The 24,777-nt window shown below is 40.6% G+C and overlaps 1 protein-coding gene across 5 annotated transcripts in view; it reads left to right on the top strand.

Annotated features, from left to right (window-relative positions):
• DCAF1 (DDB1 and CUL4 associated factor 1) overlaps positions 1-24,777 on the top strand; it is a 54,954-nt gene that overhangs the window by 15,144 nt on the left and 15,033 nt on the right. For 2 of the 5 annotated variants that reach the window (XM_085311600.1, XM_085311599.1), the window contains exons 8-22: positions 798-899; positions 3,226-3,384; positions 5,518-5,697; positions 6,520-6,729; positions 7,869-8,038; positions 10,026-10,150; positions 10,975-12,235; positions 13,211-13,409; positions 14,099-14,181; positions 15,095-15,179; positions 16,577-16,810; positions 17,345-17,438; positions 18,089-18,193; positions 19,065-19,138; positions 20,535-20,639. In XM_085311600.1, coding sequence (XP_085167726.1) covers positions 798-899; positions 3,226-3,384; positions 5,518-5,697; positions 6,520-6,729; positions 7,869-8,038; positions 10,026-10,150; positions 10,975-12,235; positions 13,211-13,409; positions 14,099-14,181; positions 15,095-15,179; positions 16,577-16,810; positions 17,345-17,438; positions 18,089-18,193; positions 19,065-19,138; positions 20,535-20,639 — 3,186 coding nt within the window. Of the gene's footprint in view, positions 1-797; positions 900-3,225; positions 3,385-5,517; positions 5,698-6,519; positions 6,730-7,868; positions 8,039-10,025; positions 10,151-10,974; positions 12,236-13,210; positions 13,410-14,098; positions 14,182-15,094; positions 15,180-16,576; positions 16,811-17,344; positions 17,439-18,088; positions 18,194-19,064; positions 19,139-20,534; positions 20,640-21,363; positions 21,430-24,777 lie in introns of all 5 variants that reach the window. The other 3 variants (XR_014896668.1, XR_014896670.1, XR_014896669.1) reach the window with 3 other exon arrangements.

Below are 24,777 nucleotides of genomic sequence, written 5' to 3' on the forward strand. Positions count from 1 at the left end.
GAGTAGTTCTGATAAGAACTGGCAGTGTCYGTGTTATACAGATTCTTTTGAGAGCTGTTGTTAGGAATATGGACAAAGTAGTTGGGCCACATCAGATTTACCAAGGAGTGTGTCCTTTTTSCTGTGATACCATGAACCTCAACTTAGCATAGGTCTGCAGACCACCTGTATCTCTGCTTAATCGTTCTCCTATCTGGATTTATGTGAATCGAGATGGAACAGAGCAACAAACAGTTTTGCTTTGTGATACCCATTTATGTGCATATGTGTGCATGTGCATGCACACTTGGTGCCCTGCTTCCAAGAGAGCCAAAGAAACATTATCCACTAATACCCTGCATGCTGACTGGATCACTTCGTAAGCCAGCAATAATAGGATATAGAAATAGGAATTAATACTATAAAGCTGTTACACAAAGAATTATGCAAGGGTTTTGGTTTGTTGCCCTGCTCTCCTGTTTTTTCTGTTCGGTTGTTGGGTAGTTGTCTTTGCACAGATGGAAAGTGGAACCTATCGCCAGGGTGGTATCTGTGTGGACTTGCCATAGCCGCACTTGAAGGAGTGTCTTAAGATTTCCATGTGGCAGCTGTCATGCACCTTGCTGCAGTCAGCAGATGTATTACAAGAGGTCTGTTAACCTTTATTGCTTCCTATGGATGGAGCTGGTTACCACTGACCTCTCATAACAGGTATCTCCTAATAGGGGAAAATTGGGGGCTTGAGAGAGTAAAAACCAAAAGAGACCTTGACTTTCCCATGAAACATTCAGCTAGCCTTTTAATTCAATTTTTCTCAGCTGCTGCCCATCTTTATGCAACTCGGGTCAAGAGAGCTGATGATGTACTACATTGATCTGAAGCGAACCAACGATGTACTGCTCACTTTTGAAGCCCTTAAGGTAAACTACTTAATGCAAAGAAGTTTGCTGTAACAAACGCTGCAAGTGCATGTCTGCTGCATGTGTCAAAGTTGAATGCTCACCACTTTGAGGCCTGTACCTCTTGCAGGCTCCCCTGGGATTGGAATTGACTTTGATTCAGCTTAAATGCATTGAGGTTTGAGGGTTTTTTAAAATCTGAAATATTAAAAAAAAGGGGGGGGGATAAAAAAGTCTTAATTGTGAGGTAAGCACCACTATTTTCCCCTGCCATCTGCCTGTCTGAAGATGATGATAATTCTTTTCTCTATATAACACTTGTGGTTCTGCTGCCCTTAGATGGCACTCCTAAGTTATGTCACTGCCTGTCTTCTCAAGGGACATTTGTAAGGGATGAGAAGCATAAGCAACTCACTCCCAGCGTGACATCTCTGTGCTTGGTGTTTGAAATACGATTGCTTATACAAAACTATCTGTAGGTTATCTCCCCTGAGAAATGAAAACCCAAAATAACCCTCCCTATCTGAACCTGTAGTGCAGCAGCAGCACAGGTTATGTTTTCCTGTGAGTTTCTTGCTGTCTCTGATCCTCCAGAGTCATCTTTCTGATTCATTAATGCTTTGATTTGCCATTTGAGGATTTATTTCCAAGGAATGGTTTTCCCACAAAAGGTGCCAGTTACCTGAGTTGGGGTGTGCATGTGTGCGTGTGCAGTGGTTCTTATTGTCCCTTTTTATTTATTGTTTACCCTTATTATTACTTGTAGGTAGTACAGTGAAGTACAGTGAACTTCAGTGCAGCTGCCCACTTGAGTTTTAACTGTAGTTTTTAACCTTCATTTTGTAAAACTTTCTTTGCCAGCAGTGTGGCATATACAAAGTGTGAATGCAACCTTGAATATTTCATAGTGATTTAGAAAGTGAGTTAATATAGAAAAAATCGGAAGAAGACATTGTGTCTCACTGGATAATTTCTCAGTTGCTTTCCTTTTCTTACATTCCTTTTGCAGGAAGGGTAAAAACAACCTCTTATAGCTGCCTTTTTTGCTCTTGTCATTTACCTTTTGCTATGGTACAAGAAACCTTTTTGTAGTACTTCTGGTGAGGGACATCCTTCCACCATCTCCCCCGTCTTAAAAATGCTTCTAATCTACAAAGAGAAAACAAAGAATTTACAGATATCTGTAATTATAGGGAACTCTTCTGACCAAAAGAAGAGTGCAGCAGTATCGATTACTAACTCTAGATCACTGACTAGATATGAATGCCATTTAGAAGRCAAATAACATCTTAACAAACAAATCTACATCTTAAACTTTTTTCCTCTATCCTTTTGTGACTGCATATGTTTTCGGTACCATTTCTTACCTCGTTCCTGCCCTAACATTCATGCAGCCATGTAGTGAACCAGATAAAGGAGCCAGTCTGGAGTAAATCACAGAATCGGTGAGGTTGGAAGGGCCCTCTGGAGATCATCTAGTCCAACCTCCTTGCTCAGCAGGGTCACCTTGAGCATGTTAGACAGGGTTGCATCCAGGCACGCCTTGACTATCTCCAGAGAAGGAGACTCCACAGCCTCTCTGGGCAACCTCTTCCAGTGCTCTGTCACTCTCACAGTGAAGAAATTCCCCCTCACAGTCAGGCGGAACTTCCTGTGGTTCAATTTCTGCCCAAAGCTCACTGTTTTGTTTTGTTTTGCTTCCCACAGTAGCTTTCAGACAGATCAGTTTGACATTAATTTAGATACTGCTTTAATGCTGGTGTTGGCACAAGGAATGGAGCAGAAACAGGGAATGGGGAAGAAAGGCAGGACTACCTTTTCTAGCAGCATAAGTTTAGCCTAGATTAGTCCAACTAGGAAGCAAGAGCTATGTATTTAGTGACTGGAGTTTGTACCAACTCATACCTGAAAATCTGCAACAGGTGAAGGTGATCAGCTGAGTAGAAAGGTTTGTGATGTCTTTCCTTGTTTTTAGCAGGACTGCTGTAACCTCAACAACTTATAATTCCAGTCTCTGGAGTACACTGGCAAGAAGTAGATATCTAAGCTTCATTTAAATTACTCTGGCAGAAAACCTGAACAATCTCTTCAGGCAGTATTCAAGCGAAATAACTTGCTATATTGATGGCACTTTTATAGTAATTATGCCTCCCTAACTGTTACAAGCCATATAAAAGTAATATATTGGCTAAATATTACATTCTACAGTTCAGTTTAATGGGAGGTGGAAAAAAAGGGACAAGCAAGGGGTGCTGGGTTTTTTTTGCCATCTGCCTTCCTAGACGGGGAGGGAGAGTGGACAGCAATTGGAAGAATTCTAGTCTAATCCACTTTCATCTTTCCATAGCATTTGGCGTCGTTGCTGCTGCACAACAAGTTTGCGACGGAGTTTGTTGCTCATGGAGGAGTGCAAAAATTGCTAGAGATCCCACGTCCTTCTATGGCAGCCACGGGGGTCTCCATGTGTTTATATTATTTGTCTTACAATCAAGATGCCATGGAGAGGGTAAGAGACGTTCTTTTAATAGAACTGTAGTGATTCCCGTGGTTTTGAGGGACTTCTCTTCCGATCAGAGTTCAAACAGTGAACAGCTCAAAAGCAAATTTGTTTGAGCAAATGGTATGTGCGGAGTCGGTGGGATGTACATAAATAGTGGTGTAGTTTCTTTGATGTTGTTAGACCTGCTTAGGTCCTCTGTTGCAGTCTACTCTCCATTGGGCAGCAAATCAAGTTAAACAGTACTAAGGGCTCTCTAAGGCCTGAGTTTATACATGTGGAAATAGCTGCTGATGAAGGTAAGTTCCTCCCCTCATGTTTTATCATGAAAAGAAATTCGTGAAAGGCTCCTCTTGTCAGTTTATTTAGTGCTACTTCGTGAGGATCTCTTCAGATGGGTTGGTATGGCAGTCTTCCCTTAAGCTTCAGTTTCCCAAATACTTTAAATGGTGATTATATTTGCTTCCTTATACTGGCAGCAGCACATCCGTGCTGATCCAGATTTAGGAAATGATCCAATTTATTCTGTAGCTGCTATCATGCCAGAAAAGACAGACACTTTCAACTTGCCTTGTGAGCCTTAGTACTGGCATTTGGGAGCATCCTACTTTAAGATTTGTTCAAGGCATCCTGCTTTAAGATTTGTTCAAGGCAATTGAATGCTTTAAGCACTTCCAGAGTGATGGCTGGTGCTTCCAGGCCTGTCACTGGGAGTGTTTTTTTAAGTTGAAGATAGAAGTTAAACTAGTAACTTAACATTTTTGTATATTCTTTCCTAGTTTCTGGTACTGCCTGAATCTCTGTTTTGATTTGACATGCTTAACACTATTAAGCACACAGAGGCTAAAATGGTAGTAGTTGTTTGCAGATGTATCAGTATGGATTCTGATGGCATTTTTATTCTGCAGGCATTCATATGAGTGGGCTCAAAAACCTTTTGGTAATCACAGTTGACAGGACCATCTATATGCCCTCTGTTTTATCTTCCTTATGAGGGCATGAAAGGTGAAATAAGCATAATGTTCTTTCCACTACTTTTTGCCACTATGTCAGTAAGATGGACCCTGGCTGTATATGAACTGCCTTGGTGTTTCTCTGAACTTTGATACCTGGCATGAGAAAACTCTCTGCCCTCTTCCCTACCCCTGCCCCCTCCTTTTTTTTGTTTGTTTTTTTGTTTTGTTTTGTTCTGCTTGCTGCTTTCATAGTTCTTCAAAAGAAAAAGCTGCAGTAAGGAGCTGCATGGGGATTTCTTCTCCATGGCATCCTCATGCCATGTTATAAAGATATGCAGCTGTTTGTAGTGACACTGTCTCATCAGTGAGCTGGTATCCCTAATATTGACAGGAAGCAGGTAGAGCAGATTTATTTTTGCTTTGGGCAAACACAAGTCTYTGTGCTCTGTGGAGTTTGGATGAAGCCAGCTTCAAGTGGCAGTCCCTTGCCATTTAGTCTGTACCAAGCCTCAGATCTTGGAGGGGGGGGGAAAGACTGGAGGTGGTAATATAGTCACCTCTGAGTGTGTCTAATGCTGGCAGAGAAGAGACCAAAAAAATCTAACTTTCATAAAAGCAACTGGTACTGATGCTTTAGCTCCTTATGCTGTTCCTGCTGGCACTGACCCTGACAGAGGGTTCAGATTTCCTCATCATTGGGAGCTAACAACTGTATGGAAAAGCTCAGCTCTGTGCACATGGTCTGCAGGTCTCAAAGACAGGTTCTGAGAAAAGAAAGAGACCGACTAAACTGTCACTTCACAGCAAAAGCTCAAGCTTTAGATTTGCGTTTGATGATCTTTATTCTTCCCTTATACTTTGCTGCTGAAGTCTGCTCGAACTTCAGTGTAGTGTATGATGCTGTTACTTACATTCAGTGGAATTTTTGCTTCTTTGTTGGGAATGTCTCTTCCTTCTCTGATTTCAGCTCATTGGAGTGCTTTTTGGATAGCTCAAAATGGTGCATCGAGAGACTCTCTGGAATTACACTGCATTTAAGATTGCTGTTATTACTGTATTTAGGTCTGGGAATGGGCCAGTAGCAATTGTCTGTTTGCCTCTCAGAGAAACCTCATTCTCCTCAGACTAATTGATTTCTCTTCTGCAATCTGTTTGTAGTACTTCTCACAAGTCTCTTGCTTTCTAGGTGTGCATGCATCCCCATAACGTGCTCTCGGATGTAGTGAACTACACCCTATGGCTGATGGAGTGCTCTCACGCCTCAGGCTGCTGCCATGCTACCATGTTCTTCTCCATTTGCTTCTCCTTCCGTGCTGTCCTGGAACTCTTCGATAGGCATGATGGCCTTCGTCGTCTGGTTAACCTGGTAAGGCTTGTAGCCTTCTTAGATTTTGAATGTTGTTTTAGTGTGAGGTTTTGTACCTTTTACAGTTACTTGCTGTGAAGAATTCTGAGTGTATTTTTCCCTCCTCGGTTACCAAGAGATGGGAAAACAGTGGTGAGTTTTCTGTGCAATAGGCATGAAGATTCCTTCATCTTTTAATATTTATTTTTGTTCTAATCATTGTCCAGAGACTTGCTACCTTTGGAGAGCTTTTTGGTGCAACTCCTGTCTTAGCAAAGCTCACTCAAACAGTGGGGGCTTAGCRGTAGTTCCCAGGTTTCTTGCCATTCCACATGCGTGTGTGGTGTTCTCATGCACCTTTTGGATGCAGACACGTTCAGCCTGGTTTCAGAATTATAGCTATGTTTGTGCTGTGTTGCAGTATGACKGTGTTACTCACAGTACCATATAAATCTAATTATGCAAAAGCTGCTCTGTCTGCATGGTATTGTTGTATGGTCATAACAGCTTATGTTGGTGCTAATTGAAGGGCATGCACTATTCTCCACTGCAGGATGTAACTACACTTTGTGTTATGTAATATAATGCTTAGTTGTACAACACTGCCTCCAGGTCTGCACTCGTGTGACTTCGGAATTTCTTTTCTCATAAATGACAAAGGAGAAGGAACGGTCCTTCCTGGACTTGCTATTAATGCAAACAGATAGCTGTCGGAACAGCGAAAGCTTTCATCAGTTGTCTAACTGAGAATTGTAGGTGCTTTTTGTTCTGAAGAGTGAGCTAGTGAAATATCCTCTCTCTCTCTGCCCACTTCCCCTACCCCCCCACCAACTCTTTCTGTAGATAAGCACACTTGAGATCTTAAACCTGGAAGACCAAGGAGCCCTGCTGAGTGATGATGAGATCTTTGCCAGTCGGCAGACTGGGAAACACACCTGCATGGCCTTGCGAAGGTACTTTGAGGCTCACCTTGCCATCAAACTTGAGCAAGTGAAGCAGTCACTTCAGCGCACTGAGGGTGGCATTCTTGTCCATCCACAGCCCCCTTACAAGGTGAGCAACATGTTGCAAGCTTTTAGTGTTGTGGTGTTTTTTGAGTGAATCTGAGCTGCAGGAATACGTGGATCTTTGAAGCCAGTGGAATCACTAGGCAGTTGATAGGGTGTTTTTGTGCCTTTTTTTTTTTTTTTTTTTTTTTTGGTCTCAGCCCTGTGGGCTGTCACTGCCATTGAAAAAAATGTAGAAAAGTCTCTAAGATGCATCTGAACTAAATCTGATTAGAGTTCTCATTTTTTTTCCCATAGTTCTACTGCCATGTTTCAAAAACTTAAGTTAAAGGTATTAAAACCAAGTTATTTTTGATACTCATGGATTCTTTTTATGCTTTTAAGCTTGAAAGGACATAATCTGCAGTTACAGAAAAGTACGTAATTTGAAAAATTTTAATGAGAATTTCATTTGATAGTGACAAGTCAAATGTGTCTGTAGGACACCATATTTTTTAGAAATGAGATGGGAAACACTTGTGTTGGCCATGATTTTTCCTCCCTGCAAAATGATTTTAAAATGAATTTTCTGGCCACTTATTCTGAGGGAGCACATTCATTTCTGGTTTGTTTATGATGGTTTTTCAGAAATGTTGGAATGTGTTCTTTTGGCTGCTATGAAAAATACCACTTGTTTTCAGCAATTAAAATAGTAACACATATAAGCTGTTGTCATTTTGTGTGATTTAAGAGTTTTTGACTTGGAGGTGAATGGCAAGCTTGTTTGGYATTTCCTTTTTCTTCAGTATTTTTTGTAGTTGGAATTTAGGAACTCTAACTTCTTGCAGCCTCTTTTGATTCTTTAGCAGAGATTTCTTCTGAATGATGGTCTAGTAACTGCTAGATTAGTAATTTAAAAACAGCCTGGAATTTTAATATAACTTTTCTAAATTCATCCAACCTTTCTGCAGTAGCAAAGAAACTTAAAGGATATTATTAAGCTGCTTATTGTATATTATAGTGGCAGTTGCTTCTTTTTTCTTTAATAGCTGGAGAATAACTCACAAAGTCAGTATTTAGTCTGCAAGGAAGAACAATAGCCTCTCAGTTTTGATGTGAATGCAGTTTTCAGTTTAGGCCTTTCACTGCTAGGAATTATCTGGACATTTGTAATCTTTCCAGTGCTTGTAACTCTTTTCCCTGCAGGCCTGTTCCTACACTCATGAGCAGATTGTAGAGATGATGGAGTTTCTCATTGAGTATGGTCCAGCACAGCTCTACTGGGAGCCTGCAGAGGTCTTTCTCAAGTTGTCTTGTGTGCAACTCATGCTTCAGCTCATTTCAATAGCATGCAACTGGAAGACATACTATGCAAGGTGAGCTCTTTGCTGTAGTACTGCATTTATTTACTGCAGTAAACGGTGACACTCAGGCAAGGCATCAAAACTTTTAGATTTCCTCCCTCTGTTAGAGAAAGCATCTGAGGTAGGTGCATAGAGTTTAGGCAGGCCTTGTGGCATAGTTACATGGTGCTTATGAAAGTAAACATTGTGGAAAGCTGGACCACACTAATGAGGTAGAGAGGGMTATGTCACAAGGTTTCTGAAATCAGTATCTCTGTAGAGCTGAGTCACAATTCTGTGCTGTTTTCTCTGTCTCAAAATTTGCTTACCTTTTTGATGCAGAAGAACTAATTACATTATTATCAGAGGCTAGAAAACCTTTAAAGCAGAAGGCAAAATCAAGGCATGTCTTAATTCTGGAGGGAAGTGGAATGTCCCTTTGGATGTCACAAGCTAAGCTGGCTCAAGGAAGGACATTGTGTATCACCAATTTGTTGGTATTTGAAGTTTGCTGAGTAACTGCATGATGGAGATGTATGCAACAAGCCAGGGTTTGAGAGAGGAAAAACACTGAAGACTGTTTCTGTGCTTTGCTGAGGTTAATGTCTCTAGCTGAAATACAACCAGTGAGTTTGTAGAGAGTTGCTCTGTTCTCTCCCCTGTCTTGGCCTCAGATGCCTTCTGGGTGCACCATGGTGTTCTGTTAAATTTCTGTGGCACCTCTTTGCTCCTTCCCTTTCCTCTCCTAAATCTTCATCATCGGTGTTGTTACTAAAAAGAGAGCTGCACCASGCTCTGAGAGGAAAAACATTAAGATCCTGTGCCTAGCTCAAAGGGAGGATGGTTACAAGGTTCTTCTGTTTTCCTAATGAACATGTGCTCCCATAGTGAAGGTGTAGTCCTCTCTAGATACACACTTACTGGTGAGTCAATGTCAGCTATATGCAGCTGTCATCAGCTGTATGCTCATCACCAGGACTCCTCCTTCCTGATCTCTGCTGTCTATGGGAGCTGCTTGCCTAACTTGTCTTGAAAGCTCTTGAAATCTGTTTTGTTTATGCAGTCCCCTTGCTGCATCCTCCTCCTTCCCCCTCTCAGGTTGCCTCTCCTGGGTAGCTTCTGTTCTCCTGTGTCTTATTCTCTGCAGCTGTTTCCTAATTGCTGCCTGGGTTAACTCCTACCTTGCCACATTGGCTTATCGACCTTCCCCCTTCCATCAGCGGTGAGGAGTTTGTGTACAGTAAAAGCTGCCGTTGTCTTGGTCCCCCATATCCTTCCCTAAATGTCCTCCCTCAAAAGGTCAGTGCCGTCTCAGTCTGTGGCTGGTATGTCAGAATRTACCCCTTGCTCCTCTCTTTTATCTGGATTATTGAATTCAGAAATAGTGTTTGTTACTAAAAATCCATGCTACATCTAATTTTATGATCTGATTTGGGGATTAGGAGGATGAGACTTAGCCTTAGACTTTACAGTTACTCAGTAACTTCAGTGATCCTCTGCTTACCACAGATGTGAAGTTTTTTCAGTTCTTTGGGTCTACTTTTAGAATAGTGGAGTGTTTTCCTCCAAATTTTAGAGGGTACTTATCATTCTCATCTTAAAAGTCCCTTTTTTCTTCTTTAATTTGCTGTCTCAAACTAGATTTTCTTGCATTCATTTTCTTACACCTCTTGCTCAACAAYTCTTTTGATCTTCTGCACCAATATTTCTCTAAACTGTTGCTTAAGTTGGTGCCTTTTTCTGTATCATAATGGCATGTCTTACTGCTACACAATTTTCCTTCACCTCAGAGAAACTTCCTTTTTTGGTGACTGGCTAGAGAATATTTTGGACAGTAGTAATTTTCCAACTTAGATGTCAAATCTTAGATTAGAATGCAAATCTTAATTTAGAATGGTTTTGCAGATACTCATCTTAACGCTCTTATTTTTGTGTAAACTAAATTACAATGCTTTTAGGAACCTATTGAAACAACTCTATATGTACACTTTTAAGAATCTTTTCTGTTGTCATCTTCCAGGAATGACACAGTAAGATATGCTTTGGATGTACTAGCTATCCTGACTGTGGTTCCTAAAATCCAGTTGCAGCTGGCAGAACCTGTGGATGTATTAGATGAAGCTGGATCTACCGTTTCTACTGTGGGTAAGTTGWTTGTGCTATTGATACAGACAGATGTCAGTTGTCTTCTACTACATGATGTTTCAGCTGGCTGTTTCTCACCTACAGTGAGAAAAGGGCTAAAATGATTCGTATATTCAAAGTTACTGTCAGGGGTGGGAATGAACGGTAGAGCAGATTGTGGTTTAAAATGGTGTCATGATTCACACTGTGGTTGGGTTATAAATTCAAAGGTATGATCTTTGACTCGCTTGTTTTCCAAGACCTCATTAAACACAAATGCAGGCAAATCCCCTTTAGTAATGGGACTATTGGGTTCCCTCAGCTTCCCAGAAATGTAAGTCTCCTGAGGATATGGCATTTGGGAATATGGGAGAGGAATAATTATGTATTTGTTTGAGTTATTCCTTAATTGGCTACCTGCAGATTCAGTATGCAAAYTAATGAGATGTGTCTGGACCAGATTTAAGACCTACGCGTTAAATAGGGCCTGACTTTTGAAGAGAGCTGYGTTCTGTAACAGGTATCACAGAGGCATGCTCATGCATCTTTCTCGGTACCAGATATCTCAAGATTGCAAACCTTGGGCCATGTCTGATCACCCTCTTTGAAGGCTACACTTGACTCCCTAATTACTRATGATGAAGCAGAGGAGCATCAGTGAGGGAAAATGTTTTGCTGGAGAGGTAGAAGAATGTCTCACACTAACTAGAAGGGAAAAAAAACCCTTCAGCGAGTCTCAGAATGAATATGAATTACGTATTTTCCACAGATTAGTAGATGACTCCTTTTCTGATGAACTGTAAGATATGTTTAGAGTCTTAAAGTATTTCTTTCCCTCTCACTAGGTATTAGCATCATCCTTGGAGTTGCTGAGGGTGAATTTTTCATCCATGATGCAGAGATTCAGAAATCAGCCCTTCAGATCATCATCAACTGTGTATGTGGCCCAGATAATCGCATCTCCAGTATTGGCAAATTCATCTCTGGAACTCCTCGGCGAAAGCTTCCTCAGGCCCCCAAGAGCAGTGAGCACACGCTAGCTAAGATGTGGAATGTGGTACAGTCTAACAATGGTATCAAAGTGCTGCTGTCATTGCTGTCTATAAAAATGCCAATCACGGACGCAGATCAGATCCGAGCATTAGCCTGCAAAGCCTTGGTGGGGCTCTCGCGCAGCAGTACTGTCCGGCAGATCATCAGCAAGCTCCCCCTCTTCAGCAGCTGTCAAATTCAGCAGCTGATGAAGGAGCCTGTGCTTCAGGACAAGCGCAGTGAGCATGTCAAATTCTGCAAATATGCCGCTGAGCTGATAGAGCGTGTCTCAGGAAAGCCATTGCTGATTGGCACAGATGTCTCCCTGGCTCGGTTGCAGAAAGCGGATGTGGTGGCCCAGTCAAGGATCACGTTTCCTGAGAAGGAGCTGCTGCTCCTGATTCGGAACCATCTCATCTCTAAGGGCCTAGGAGAAACTGCATCTGTCCTTACTAAAGAGGCTGACCTTCCCATGACTGCAGCGTCTCATTCGTCTGCCTTCACCCCTGTTGCGGCTGCTGCCTCTCCTGTGGCCCTGCCTCGCACTCCTCGTATAGCTAATGGCATTTCAGCCCGTTTGAGTAGCCACACTTCTGTAGGTTCCACTGCCACCTCTGTCCATGCTCAGGCAAGGCCATCTGCATCCCAAGGTCCACTTGCCCTTCCAGGCCCTTCTTACGCCAGCAACTCTCCTCTGATTGGCAGGATTAGCTTTGTCCGGGAGAGGCCGTCTCCCTGCAACGGCAGAAAAATCAGAGTGTTGCGACAAAAATCGGACCATGGCGCCTACAGCCAGAGCCCAGCTATCAAAAAGCAGCTGGACAGACACCTTCCTTCCCCACCCACGCTGGACAGTATAATCACAGAGTACCTTAGGGAGCAGCATGCCCGCTGCAAGAACCCTGTTGCCACCTGTCCCCCTTTCTCTCTCTTTACTCCCCACCAGTGTCCTGAGCCAAAACAGAGGCGCCAAGCGCCAACTAACTTTACCTCACGGCTGACCCGCAGGGCAGCCTTTCCGAAGTACGGAGGGGTGGATGGTGGCTGCTTTGATAGACACCTTATATTTAGCAGGTAAGGGAGAAAAATATTTCTTGATTCCTCTGAGTGTTGCCTGTGCCAAAAAGCCTTACCTGGATTCAGGCTGTGGAGTCTCCTTGGACCGACAAGTATTCTAATTTGCCAGTGACAACTGGGAGAGCTTTGATACAGGCAATTTTAGAAGCATTCTGTTTCTCTTGCTCCTTAGCACTAATTCTTAGCACCTAAAGTAGCCTTCTGCTTTTTCAGCGTCATGATAATTTGTTAGTGACATTAGCCAAGAAAGCTCATGGTTTTTTGTCTCCCTTTGGAAGGTAAGTATGTAATGCTAATTTTACGAGAGAAACAGAGCAGCGTAGTCTTGAGGTAGGTCAGTGGCAGACCCAGGCCTACTGACAAATGAATGACAGCAGGTTCCTTATTTTTGCTCCTGCAGATTAATCTACAGCACTGCCAGTTGCTAGCYTTTCTGTATGGCCTTTCTTTGCTGGGATTAAACCAGAGGATGTAATAGAAAGTTCATAAAATAAAGATGACACATAGCGAAAAGGATCTTTACAGTAAAGCCAACATCATCTTGGAAAATGATGATGACAGGAGATTATTTAGCTGATGTGCCATGCCTTGTTGCTTTGAGCGTTTTGTGACTGTTAGAAAATTTTTGCTAGCTGTCTGTTTTTGCAGGTGACTACATTACAGGTTTTCCATCAATCTAACTGTGAAGACAGACTCCAAGTGCTTCAGTGTAGTGCTGTGCTGTAACAGAAGGACTTAAATCATGCAAGACAAACCCTGGAAAATTGCAAGCACGATATATTCGCTTGAGCAATTGTCTTATAATTAACATTTAGCTTTCCCCAGAAGAAAGTCACAGCTTTTAGCTACATAACTTTTAGGGACTAAACTTAAGATCATCACAGAACTGTCCGTCTGTCTTTTTTTTTTCTTTTTTTTTYCTCCACCCCCTCCCTGTCTTTTGGGTCACCCTTGTATTTCTACTTTCCTTAGGTTCCGTCCAATTTCTGTGTTCCGGGAAGCAAATGAGGATGAAAGTGGCTTTACTTGTTGTGCGTTTTCTGCACGGGAACGATTTTTAATGCTGGGTACTTGCACAGGGCAGCTGAAACTCTACAATGTATTCAGTGGACAGGAAGAGGCCAGTTACAACTGCCATAACTCTGCCATCACGCACCTTGAGCCATCCAGAGTAAGTAGTTAAAGATTTCTTTCTGAGTATTAGAAACTGTCACAGCCTAAACCCTAATGTATTTTAGGCCTGTTTGGATATGCAAATCCAAAATGTTGGCTGGCCTGCAATGCCTGTCATAAAAGTACTAGAGACAGAAATGTAAGATTTACATATTCCCTCTCTGTGGTTTCTAGAAATCCGTTTTTCTTCTCAAGATAATAGAAAAGGTGTGTCGTAGCTGTGTGCTTTTGTAAATAATGAATATGTGTATCTGGATGTGGGAAAATGCTTAAAGTGGCAGTGTATTTAGGAGAGAGATGCGATAAGATATCAGAGTTTGTATAACAATTCTTTGTTGTAAAAAGGAATTTGAGGGGATAGTTCTAGGAGGARATAAAAGTAATTGATTTATAAGTAGAGTGAACTCCACTCACAAGGCATCAAATTTTAGCAGATAAAAGCAAGATAATCCTGCGTATTAACATCATAAATCATTTCCTTTGCTGTCTGTAACATTTTTCTTCCTATCTTTGTATTATATATAAAATCAGCCCATAGGAGTTTAGTGAGCACAAAACCTGCTGTAGTTCTTAAATTCATCTTGTAATCTTGTAAGTCCAATTTAAAATGTATAGATATAATGATAACCTGTGTTTTCTCTGCCATTCTTTTCTCGTCCTTCCCACCGCTCCCATTTGGAAATACAGGATGGGTCTTTATTGCTGACATCAGCTACATGGAGCCAACCTTTGTCTGCATTGTGGGGAATGAAGTCTGTCTTTGATATGAAGTAGGTATACTCTGATCCGGCTGTGGGGTGTGTTGCAGTTAGAATAGGCAGAGTCCCATAGAATAAACTCTGAAAGAACAGTAGAGCACAGCTCTCAATGTTAGCGATGAACTACTTTACTAGATACTTTCTATCTTACGTTACTGTCTTCCCTGTTTCACTGGGTACAGACAGCTTTGCAAAAATACTCCTTTCTGAAATGCTTTTACTTCAGGATGGATGAGTAAAGTCACTGTTGTTTCTGAAGGCAAAGAAATATGTCATTCTCGTGCTACCAAATTATCTTGATAATTTTTGTAGCCAGATACTGAATTTTACTGGCATGGTGATTTGCATGGTGAATTCTTCAGGCCTGGATACCATAAAGAAAGCTACATTAAGTTATTTTCAGAATTTACTGTTGTCTGTTCTCGTGAAAAATGGAAAGAAGCAGCTTCTTTTTTAAAAGGTTTTTAATGTTGTCTACCTTGGTTATAAGCAACAGTTTTGGTGTGACCTGTTTAAAGTCAGCTAGAGGGCATTCTACAGGTAAAAAGTTTAATATGCTCAGACCTGCATGTGTTCTCCATTTTCCCATTGCTGTGTGTTGCTCACTCAGCAAATAGTGTTATGTCCATGGCAGATGCTGTTGCAGTAGTAATTTGATCACAGCTCTTGTGATCTTACTGCTTGTGGTTTTTTTTACTTATCTGCTGTAAAGGCTATGTGGCTGTGATAGATACTCTTCTGCAAATGCCAGTGGAGCATTTCGGAGTTGTAGTTTGCTGTGGTCACTGGAGGAGGAAAGTCTTTTCTAGACCTTAGGGAGATTTGTGGTGTTGGAACCTTTGCTGCAGATGTTGTGGTAGTGTCGAGTTCACACAAGTAATCTGAATCTGCAGTTCCTTGACGTTCTCGCYGACTTTATCTACAGGCATTCCTTCCCTGATGACCACTATGTGGAGTTCAGCAAGCACTCTCAGGACAGGGTCATTGGCACAAAAGGAGACATTGCGCATGTAAGTACCAGTAGAAGTCATGATTTTGAAGCTATAATAAGAATATATTCTTTACAGAGCATTTGTTAACAGATCTGAGTGCTATGATGCTGTAACTGGTAAACTCAGAGGCTTTAGAGGAGAAGCTTTGAAAGAGCATGATAGCTTCTCCATGTGTTTAAAGCAGGAGTATGAACACTGTTCTGAACTGGCTGTAGCATAAGGGGTGTGCAATATATACCTTATGCATGTTGCCTCTGCTTATTCTAGACAATTATAGAATCCACTTTGCTCATTTGAGGGAAACTGTGCAGGACATGTTTTTTTTTCTGAGTTTCCTCTCTGGCAATATTTTTCAGTAATTAAAAAATATTTCACTGTAAATGGTAGCTTGATCAGCAGCTGAGGGAAATGGGCTGTTGAAAGTGTTTTTCTTCTGCTCCCTCCRTAACTTAAAACTACCATGAGTTTAAATTTCCCAGTTCAGAGAATGCTATTATAATATTTTTGTCTGAGTATCTGCAAATTTGACAGACTTGGACTTCAGAGATGGACTGCTTCTCCTCAGTGCTAGTTTGCATTCACTATAGGCACTGCCTCTTCTGAAAAAGCATTTACATGAAAACTATACTTTCARTGAAGTATAATTTATTCAAATTGTTCATTATTTTATTTATTGTTCTTGATTTGCTTAAATATTTGTGTTTAAGCAAACTATCCATTCCTGCCCAGTTTTTAACTTGGTTTTATCTGCAAGTCAGATCAATGTTTGTCTAGTAAATAGACTGTTTTCCAATATAAGAGAACATTTTCCTCTGTGTAAGTTTGAAGCTCTGAGGGATGTTACTGATCAAATTTATCTGAGAAAGTCATAAGTGCTTTGTGCTTGATAAAACCCTTTTTCTTCCTTAAAATTTCTTTTATAATTTGCATCGAGGCTTAGAAAGTTGCCCTTCAGTGTAAATGCAAGGAATTTCAATTCTTCTCCAATAGTTTTTGGCTTTTTTATCCTACTGTGTTTTAGAGTTTTGCTGGTTTTTAGAACTGCTTTCAGAGCAGATGGTGTTTATTTCTGGAACAGACTGGCTAAGTGGTACCTCTTGTCTGGAGCTTCCCAGCCCACTTTTCACAATGAGGTTGGGGTGTTTTTGGAGCTAATCCTAGTCCTTGTTGAAATATGTTGGCGAACCTGCAACAAGCTAAGTACTGCCCAAAACATATTGTAAGACGTGGTTCCAACTGTGAAAAACTATTAARGGACTGGCAGGAAGGATTTTACCTTTGTAATGCTCTCACTTCAAATGGAAAAAGCCTAGAGTTGATTCTAGAAACAATCTAAAAGGGGAATGGGGGGTGTTTTGGGGTACTGATACATTACACATTGTGACTAATCTTTCTTTTTCTTTTTAATCTAAAAGATCTATGATATTCAGACTGGCAACAAGCTATTGACTCTGTTTAACCCAGATCTTGCCAACAACTACAAGAAGAATTGTGCCACCTTTAACCCCACTGATGACCTTGTCCTAAATGATGGTGTCCTCTGGGATGTCAGATCGGCACAAGCCATACACAAGTTTGACAAATTCAACATGACCATCAGTGGTGTTTTCCATCCCAATGGGCTAGAGGTCATAGTCAACACAGAAATTGTATCCTTTGACCACAGTGGTAAACAGATATGCTCGAACATAACGAACTTTGTTTGATTAAACAAGTAGCTATTTGCAGAATTTTTGTATGTTCTGCTGTGTTATAGGCCATGTATAGTAACAACAACTTTTATGAGTTGAGTAAGTAGGGACTGTCAGACAGCTAGCTAATTTAAATGCAGACTTGGCCCCTGACATGGCCTAGAGGAAATACTTGAGAGAGAGGGACAAAGATTCCCTTTCCTCCTATACATTCTGTGGTATCTCCTCTCTCTTCTCTTTCCTTCCCTTACCAAGATCTGCCTTGAAGCTGCTGCAGTAACATCTGAGAACTGGGAATGACATTTGAGAATGACTTTCTGATTTTTAGCGTCTGTAAGGGATTATGTTGCTAGAATGAGACTCAGGTTCTGTCATGCTTGCAAGAGGATGGCAACAAGGTTTCTCGAACGCTGTTAATCAGTTGTTTACCACTGAGTTGAAAAGAAATAAGAACTTTCAGTTGTTTGTTGCTCCTTAGCTTGTGTTCTTCAGTGGGACCTCCGAACTTTCCATTTGCTACACACGGTACCTGCACTGGATCAGTGTCGTGTGGTCTTCAACTATACTGGCACAGTTATGTATGGAGGTAGGACTTCTCTTAGTCTTACATTGCTCTCCCTGACCACCTCTTGTTAGAAATGTATCCTGGCTCTTCCTTTTGCTCACATTTACTTACGGTAAAGCAGATAAGGCCCAGCTTCTCACAGTTGAGGGTTGTGCCATGCAGTTTACTTGATGCGAGTGAATGTAACCAGTGTAGCAGCAGTGTGAGGGTGTCACATGCAAGGTCTGGCTATAAGTTGGGTGCTTGTTCAGTGAAATTGGAAGCTTCAGAGAGTCTGTCTAACTTTAGGCCTTATTGGCATGTAACTATAGTTTTTTTTTTTTTTTTTTTTTTCAGGTAATTAGTGTTGCTTGGATTGCTTACAAAAGGAAATGTGTCTTGGGTAGCTTTCTCTAACATCAGTGGTATCACAACTCATTTGTGAGATTAAAAATCAACCTATTAAAAGGAAAATGAGTGTAATGGTGGATCTGATGGTCCTTGAGAAAAATGTTGTCCTCTGTACATTGACTTTAATAATGTGCAGCTCTAGAAAAGTAGATATTAAATGAATCTTCCGATGGTATTGAATAAAAATGAAATTCTGCAAGAGTCTGATTTAATCTTAAGATGATTAAAGGTAGTATTACAAATGGAAGATGGGATGATGGAATAATTTTTGCTTGTTTCAGCCATGTTGCAGGCAGATGATGAAGATGACCTTCTGGAGGAGAGAATGAGAAGTCCCTTTGGCTCCTCTTTCAGGACATTCAATGCAACTGATTATAAACCTATAGGTAAGAATAAAGGAGGAGCAGACAGTTTAGACTTACTGAAAGTTCTGCTTAACATTCACTTCCTCCTCCCCCTTGTGCATGCAACAAAACAAACTCTACTATGACATGTTTTGACTGAAGCATGAGTGTTTGGTTTAATGCTGAAATAGGTTATCTGATATACTATAGTCCTAGATAATCTCAGATTATCTAAGATACTATAGTATCTCTTCGGTGTGTGATTTCCGAATGATTTTTTGTTGGAAAAGCTACTAGTGAGCAGTTCTGGCCTTATTTTCCTTCTTTCTTTCCAAGTAGGGCATAATCTAAGATAGTAGGTCATTTGGCCAAGATGTCATTAATCTTACTTCAGGAAGGGCCTTTTGTGTTTTCATTTTGTTTTCCTATTCCCATCAGCATTTTCCCTTACTGCTAATTCAAAATGCTGTCAGTTTGGCCTCCAGTCTGCAAAGCTCTTGGAGCTGAGCTAATTGTTGCTACTGATGTAAACAGATGTGGCCCTTACTATTGAAGAGACATAGCTCATAACCCAGTCCCCTAGTTGCTACCTATCCTAGAAGATTATCGGTTGTTTACTGTGCTTGAGAGAAGCCACTAAACGTATTATCAAGGGAGGAGGCACTGTGGAAACCAGATTAAGAAGTTATCAGGCTATTTTTTTATGGCAGTCTCCAACATTTCTGCATCTAATTCATCCTGCAATAAAGAACAGATGTTAATTTCACTTTTATTTCAGCTATTGCTTCTTTTCAAAGAATTTTATTATCTGCTTCTAGACATGTATTGTTAGATCTTTTCTTTTATCAAGCTTTAAATAACCTGCAGTTAACCATTGAGGGTTTTTTGTTTTGTTGTTTTATGTGCTTTCTAGCTACCATAGATGTAAAACGGAATATCTTTGACTTGTGCACGGACAGCAAGGATTGCTATCTGGCCGTTATTGAGGTAAAGGAGCTAAGAATAAACATTGGTCTTTGTAGCTGTAGCCTGAGAGCGATGCTCTTTGTTTCTTTTTAAAGCCTTCAGAACAGATGATTCTGGAGTTCCTACTCTTAAATTCATGTCTTACGCAGTGACGTTGTGATGATGGTGGTAAAGGTGCAGTAGCACCTAACTTCTTAGTTTCTTGTTGTCTGCCTGCAGCTTTGGCTTAAAAGCACCTTTGCTTTTCTGTCTCTGATTTACCAGGCTTCCAAACCCATTTGGCGCTCTTCTTCAAACACTTGTCTCTTTAAAATAGATTTTCTGCGGAAGAAGATTTCTTCCTCATAAGCATAGTGAGAAGTGCATTTTTTTCTGATTTTTGTATTAACAGTTTGCTATTAAAATCGGTGCTGTATCAAATACCTGGGAAATGCAGTCATTCTGGGGCTTCTCATGGAGCTTTTTTTCCAGATCTTTCTTAATCTGTTCTTTTTTCACTTGTCTGCCTAGCAGCATTTTCCCAGAAGCTAAGAATTTGAAGCAAGAATTACTGAGTGAAACATTTGGTTTGTTAAGAAGGAAGTTAGATTCAGCTGATGTATCTGCTACTTTGACCAATGAAATGCTGCCAGCACGCAGTTTATTGGAACTGCTCAGTACCTGTAGTGATTAATTTAAAATCCTGTAAGCGTAGTATTCTGTAAACCACTGGACCAATGGTCTTTACAGGCCTAAAAATGCAAGTCAGGAATTTGTAGCAAGACAAACTTCTTTTTGACAATTAAAATTGGAGTTGCTAAGGTGGTGAGGCCAAGATGCACAAATTTGCTCTTACGGGAACCAATGGAAATGTTAACTGAGGAGCATTTATGTAAAACTGTTCCCTTCCCCAGCAGTCTGATCATATTCATTGCTGCAGTTGCCCCAGATGCGCTGCGAGGCATGCGTGATAGCTGTGCTATGTCTTGTTGGTAGATTCCAGCACTTAGTGCCCATACTTAAGGAGATGAAAACCCTCTTGTGGATGTAGCAGCAGCCATGAATGGGTATCAGTTTGCTATTTGGAAACTGCTGCTACATGACAGCTTCTAACCTCTTGAGGAAAATTATTCAGTGGTAGGAAGACAAATTGGAAAGGAAGTGGTGTGCAGTCAGGAGAGGGTAAACCCTGTGTTTACCCTCTGATCCGGAATCAGAAAGCAAGTATTCGTATTGCTACTGGATTGGCGTTTGAAGCTGTAAAGAGTCTTTTTTTTTTTTTTTTTTTAATTGCACTGCTGTTAGTAAATGGATACAGAAGATTTTAAAATGGGGATTTTTGGTAATGTTTTTGTAACTGAGATCGGCATAGCCTTGAATATGACTGTAGAACTTATTTTGGGGGCTGTGGCTGTATTTGTGGGCGTTTTCTCTTCAGAATCAAGGGAGCATGGATGCCATGAACATGGATACGGTGTGCAGACTRTATGAAGTGGGCAGACAGCGTTTGGCAGAAGATGAAGAGGATGAAGAAGAAGATCAGGTGAGAAGTAATAAACTTGATTGCTCAAGAATAGCTGTTATCATTTATACGTGGGAGGCTTTGTGTACTGTATATTTATTAGCCATAAGCTACAAATGCCTCATCTGGTCTCCCTTAATTTGAAGCAGATCACTTTACTTTTAGCGTGATTTAAGGCTATCTGTACAGGAACTGAGTGTACAGTAATAGTGCACTGTAAACTGATGTGCTARTTTATAGTTCATTTATTAATTTCCCTAAATGTTTCTGTCCCGACCAGAAACCTTGCTGTTCATTTTGCTTGTTTTTCAAAATATTTTGACATCCAGTACAGCCAGTAGTGTTTGTGTGTGGGAGGGGGGGGTTCTTTTTTCAGTTTAAGTATGGCCAGTTCTCATAGTTTTGTATAACTTATTGCCAGTTTCTAAATGAGATGCAGCTTATGATTAATGCAGTAAAACTGCACAATACTTCCACATAGCAGAATGTTTTAGGAATTTTTAAGAAACCTGTCAATTTGCATGGGGATGTGTTGGTTTCCTTCTCAAATCAATCATTTGAACTCTGACAACCTGCTAAAAGAGCTCCTCAGGATACAGTTGGTAGAATATGCTATATGAGAATTGAAGACAGATTTGTAGCTTTTCTGGGGTCAGGTGTTTTAGAACAGGCAAAGACTGTATGCTTCCATTCCCCAAAAGTTTTAAAATGCATTATTCTCTGCTCTTTGGTGTCTGCATTCTAGTAAAGCATATGTTTGTATTTCCTGTGAGAAAAGCTGACTTCACCTTTTTCCAGTGAATGCAAGAAGGTAATGTTTCATTTTTTTTTTTTTTCCCAGACTATATGGAAAGCTGGACTTCTGATACTCTTTCTGTCTCTGAATCTTCTTGTTGCTAGGTTAAAACCACTTTTACTTTCTAGCTCAGAAGACTGGACAGCAGATCCTTGGAAAGAGTAATTTTCTTTGCAATTAATTGTTACTGTTACAGTTTCATTGTCATTCTGAAGATAAAGAGGTGGTTATGTTTTGTATACACAGTTTGAGGACTTCTCTGCGTGTTACAAGGTTGCGGTTGAAGGCTTGGCTTTCTTACGAAGTCATCAGCGACTGTATCTAACCCTAGGTTGGTTGGATGGGTTCAGTTAAGGATCTTCTAGTAATGTGTAAAGAATAGAATTCCTTATGAAGCAATGGGAAAGAAAATTGCTGTAGCCATCCATTGCTTGCCTTGAATAGGCACTAGTTTCCCTTTATGTTCACTGTCAATGTTTTCTGACATCTTTTAGTAAGTTTATTTCGTATTTTTTTTAATAAATCTCAAAAAATAGTTTGTAGCTGCTAGTTGATAACCGCACAATGCAAATCTCAATTTCTGCTATCAACACACAGTTGCACGATGTTGCTGGGATGTTAYTGGAAAGTGTTGACATAAGCAGAGATCTATATTTGCATTAGAGAACACAGTGTAAACTGCTGTTGGTTCCGGGCTGTAAGACTAGGTATCAGCAAAGATAAGGCACCTAACATCTATCAGATGGGAAGACTTCCTGTAATGCGGGTGGCCCCAGCTGTGATTTAAGTATTTTAACAGCTTTTCGGAAAAGCTTATGGAATCATCAGAGAAAGCTGCTCTGGCGTCCGTTTGCAAACTAACTGACAGTGCATAATTGCTGCTTTTTTGTGGTCCTTATTTCCGAGGGTTTTAGATGTTTCCTAGACAGTAACTGTTAGTCCTTGTTACAATCAAGCCTCTTTAGTAAGAGAGACTTAATTTTAATGTAAACAGTATTTATGAGCCCAAATTCTATGAAATCTCTCTATATTTAACAAAATACAAACTAAAAATCTCACTCTGGCCCGTAACTGTTCATTGCTGTTCCCTTATGTTTGTTCCGGTCTAAAACTTAGTGTTCTCTTAGGCTTGCAAAAATACAGCTTTTGCTTCCATAGAGACATCCTATATTGAGCTAGAAAGAGCAGAAAAATTCCAAAGTAGACACTGCCCACAGTRTCTCTGTGGCTCAGCTGTCTGTTGAGGCCAGCCAGCATAATTTGTTTCCTGATGAGCCAGGAGTTAAGTGCATATGCGTGCTTAAATATATGCAGGTGTGACTTGCTCAGATACTAATTGCACTGTTGCTTTCTGTGGTTTAGGCTTTGAAAAATTGGAAAGAAACTTTGCAGACTTGTTGAGACCTCTGTCAGATGTTCTAAAACACCTTCTAGCAAAGAGATGATGTTTGCTGATCTTTTTTTATGAAAACAGTGTGGAGGGCAGTCTCTGCAAATCAACAGTAATTTAGTATCCCTTTGGTCAGGATTTTTAGAGCAGATGTTAATCTGATTGACCCTTGTATCTTTGCTCCTTGACTTTGTGTATGTATTTTTGTATATGGTCTACATACACCAAAAGCAGAGGGTTTTTTTGTTTGTTTGTTTGATTGTTTTTTTTTCTRTTCAGAAAGCAACAAGTACTGAACTAGGAGCATGTTTGCTTGGGCGAGCCTTGCCTGAAAGTCATTTGTGCATTGGTTGAGTTAAGAAACAAAACTACTACACCACTCCCCCTTTCRCAGACCAATCCCTGTGAAAGCGACTGATCTGTTACATAAATTACTCTTGGATTAAACGATCAGCTAACTTGGCTAGCTTGTGTGTGGTGCTGTTGCAGTAAATCTTTGTGGTTTTGTTTGCAGTACTTAAGAATAGCATTGCTGTAAATGGATGGTTCCTTGGTTGTTGTTGTGCTAGCCTTTAATATTAGATCTCAGGAAAGCTGCCTTTTCCTAGTTCTGACCAGTAATGCAGTGTCGTCGAGCCCTGTTAAACGGAACAAATGCTGAATCTCTGCATATTATACTCTATGCTCTATACTTCCTGTGATAACTGAGAGAAGGTARAAGGGAAAAAGATGCTTAGCAATAGCCAGTTTGTGAACTTTTGTTCCTGGATACATTTCTCAGAAAATACTAGTCCTTTTACCTAGTGCTTTCATTAACCATTTGAGTGTTTCGATGCAGAGACAGTATCTAAGCAGATCCCTCAGTGGCTGGCAGTCCCGCTGTCACTTGCAAGTATTTGCACATTCAGTCTATAAGCCAAGTTCTCCATTTTTAGCTTGTGGGCAAAAGCCTCCTTCTCCTTCATTTGCCATCGTTTTGATATACTCCCTCAGGGTTAGACTTCACGATGGATATCTGAGCTACTGGCACAGGTGGTGGAACAGAGGTATTAATTGATCAGAAAAGCCAAAACCATGGGGACTGGCTTATGGCAGTGGAATCAAAACTGGAAACTTAAATCCAGATGACATCATCTGAGTGGATTACAGAATTCCAGTCTGTGCACTTTTACCTCTTTAGTTATCGTAGGTTTTTTTTTTTTTCTTTTTTTCATGGGTTGGTTCTTATTAAAGAACTCTTCTTTTTTTCCTCAATGGTACATAATRTGGGTGAGGCTGCATCTGTGAAGAATTTTGGTTATTGTCATGTTCAGAAAGATTTAAGGCTTTAGCTCTCCCTGGCCTATAAAGTGTGTTTTGCTTCTGTTGCCAAAACTGAAGAACTGTTCAGAATCACCCGTCAGGGCCTTGAGGCTATCTAAATGGCGATGGTTGGTGTTTGATTGTCTCTTTTGGGGTTGGTTTGGAAAATTGTAGTTGGCATGGAATGAAAGCTGTGGAGTTAAGACAATAAATTCTTGAAGGAGTTATTGTAACATCTGKTTTGGCCAGTGTGAAGGATGTTTTTCCTCAGCTTTCTATGTGGTCTTTGTGAGCCCAGTTTATACTTTGATTTTAGGACTCTCGCCCTTTCTGTCTGCGACAGCAATTCCATTGTATTTTTATTGTCGTTGGTTTTGATATAGGTTTGCTGTCATTCAGATGTTTTTTGCTCTGAGGGGAAAAACCCTTAATCCATATTGGCACATGTATTTGAGAACCATCAGACCAGGCACCACAAGCTGCTTGGATTGTTTTATGTCATTGGGGCCACAGCTTTTCTGGAGTTGTCCATGTAATCTTTTGAAGATGTGGTTTGTTTTCAACCCATGCTCAACTGGGAACGAGTGTTTTCAGGTAAATGTTTCAACTGATGATAACGTACATGTGTTTCTTACACACCCTAATGGGGATATTTGAACTTTGGCTTTAGC

This window comes from Rhea americana, unplaced genomic scaffold (assembly GCF_003343005.1).
Source record: "Rhea americana isolate MKP2758 unplaced genomic scaffold, rheAme1 scaffold_345, whole genome shotgun sequence".
Taxonomy (NCBI): Eukaryota; Metazoa; Chordata; class Aves; order Rheiformes; family Rheidae; genus Rhea; species Rhea americana.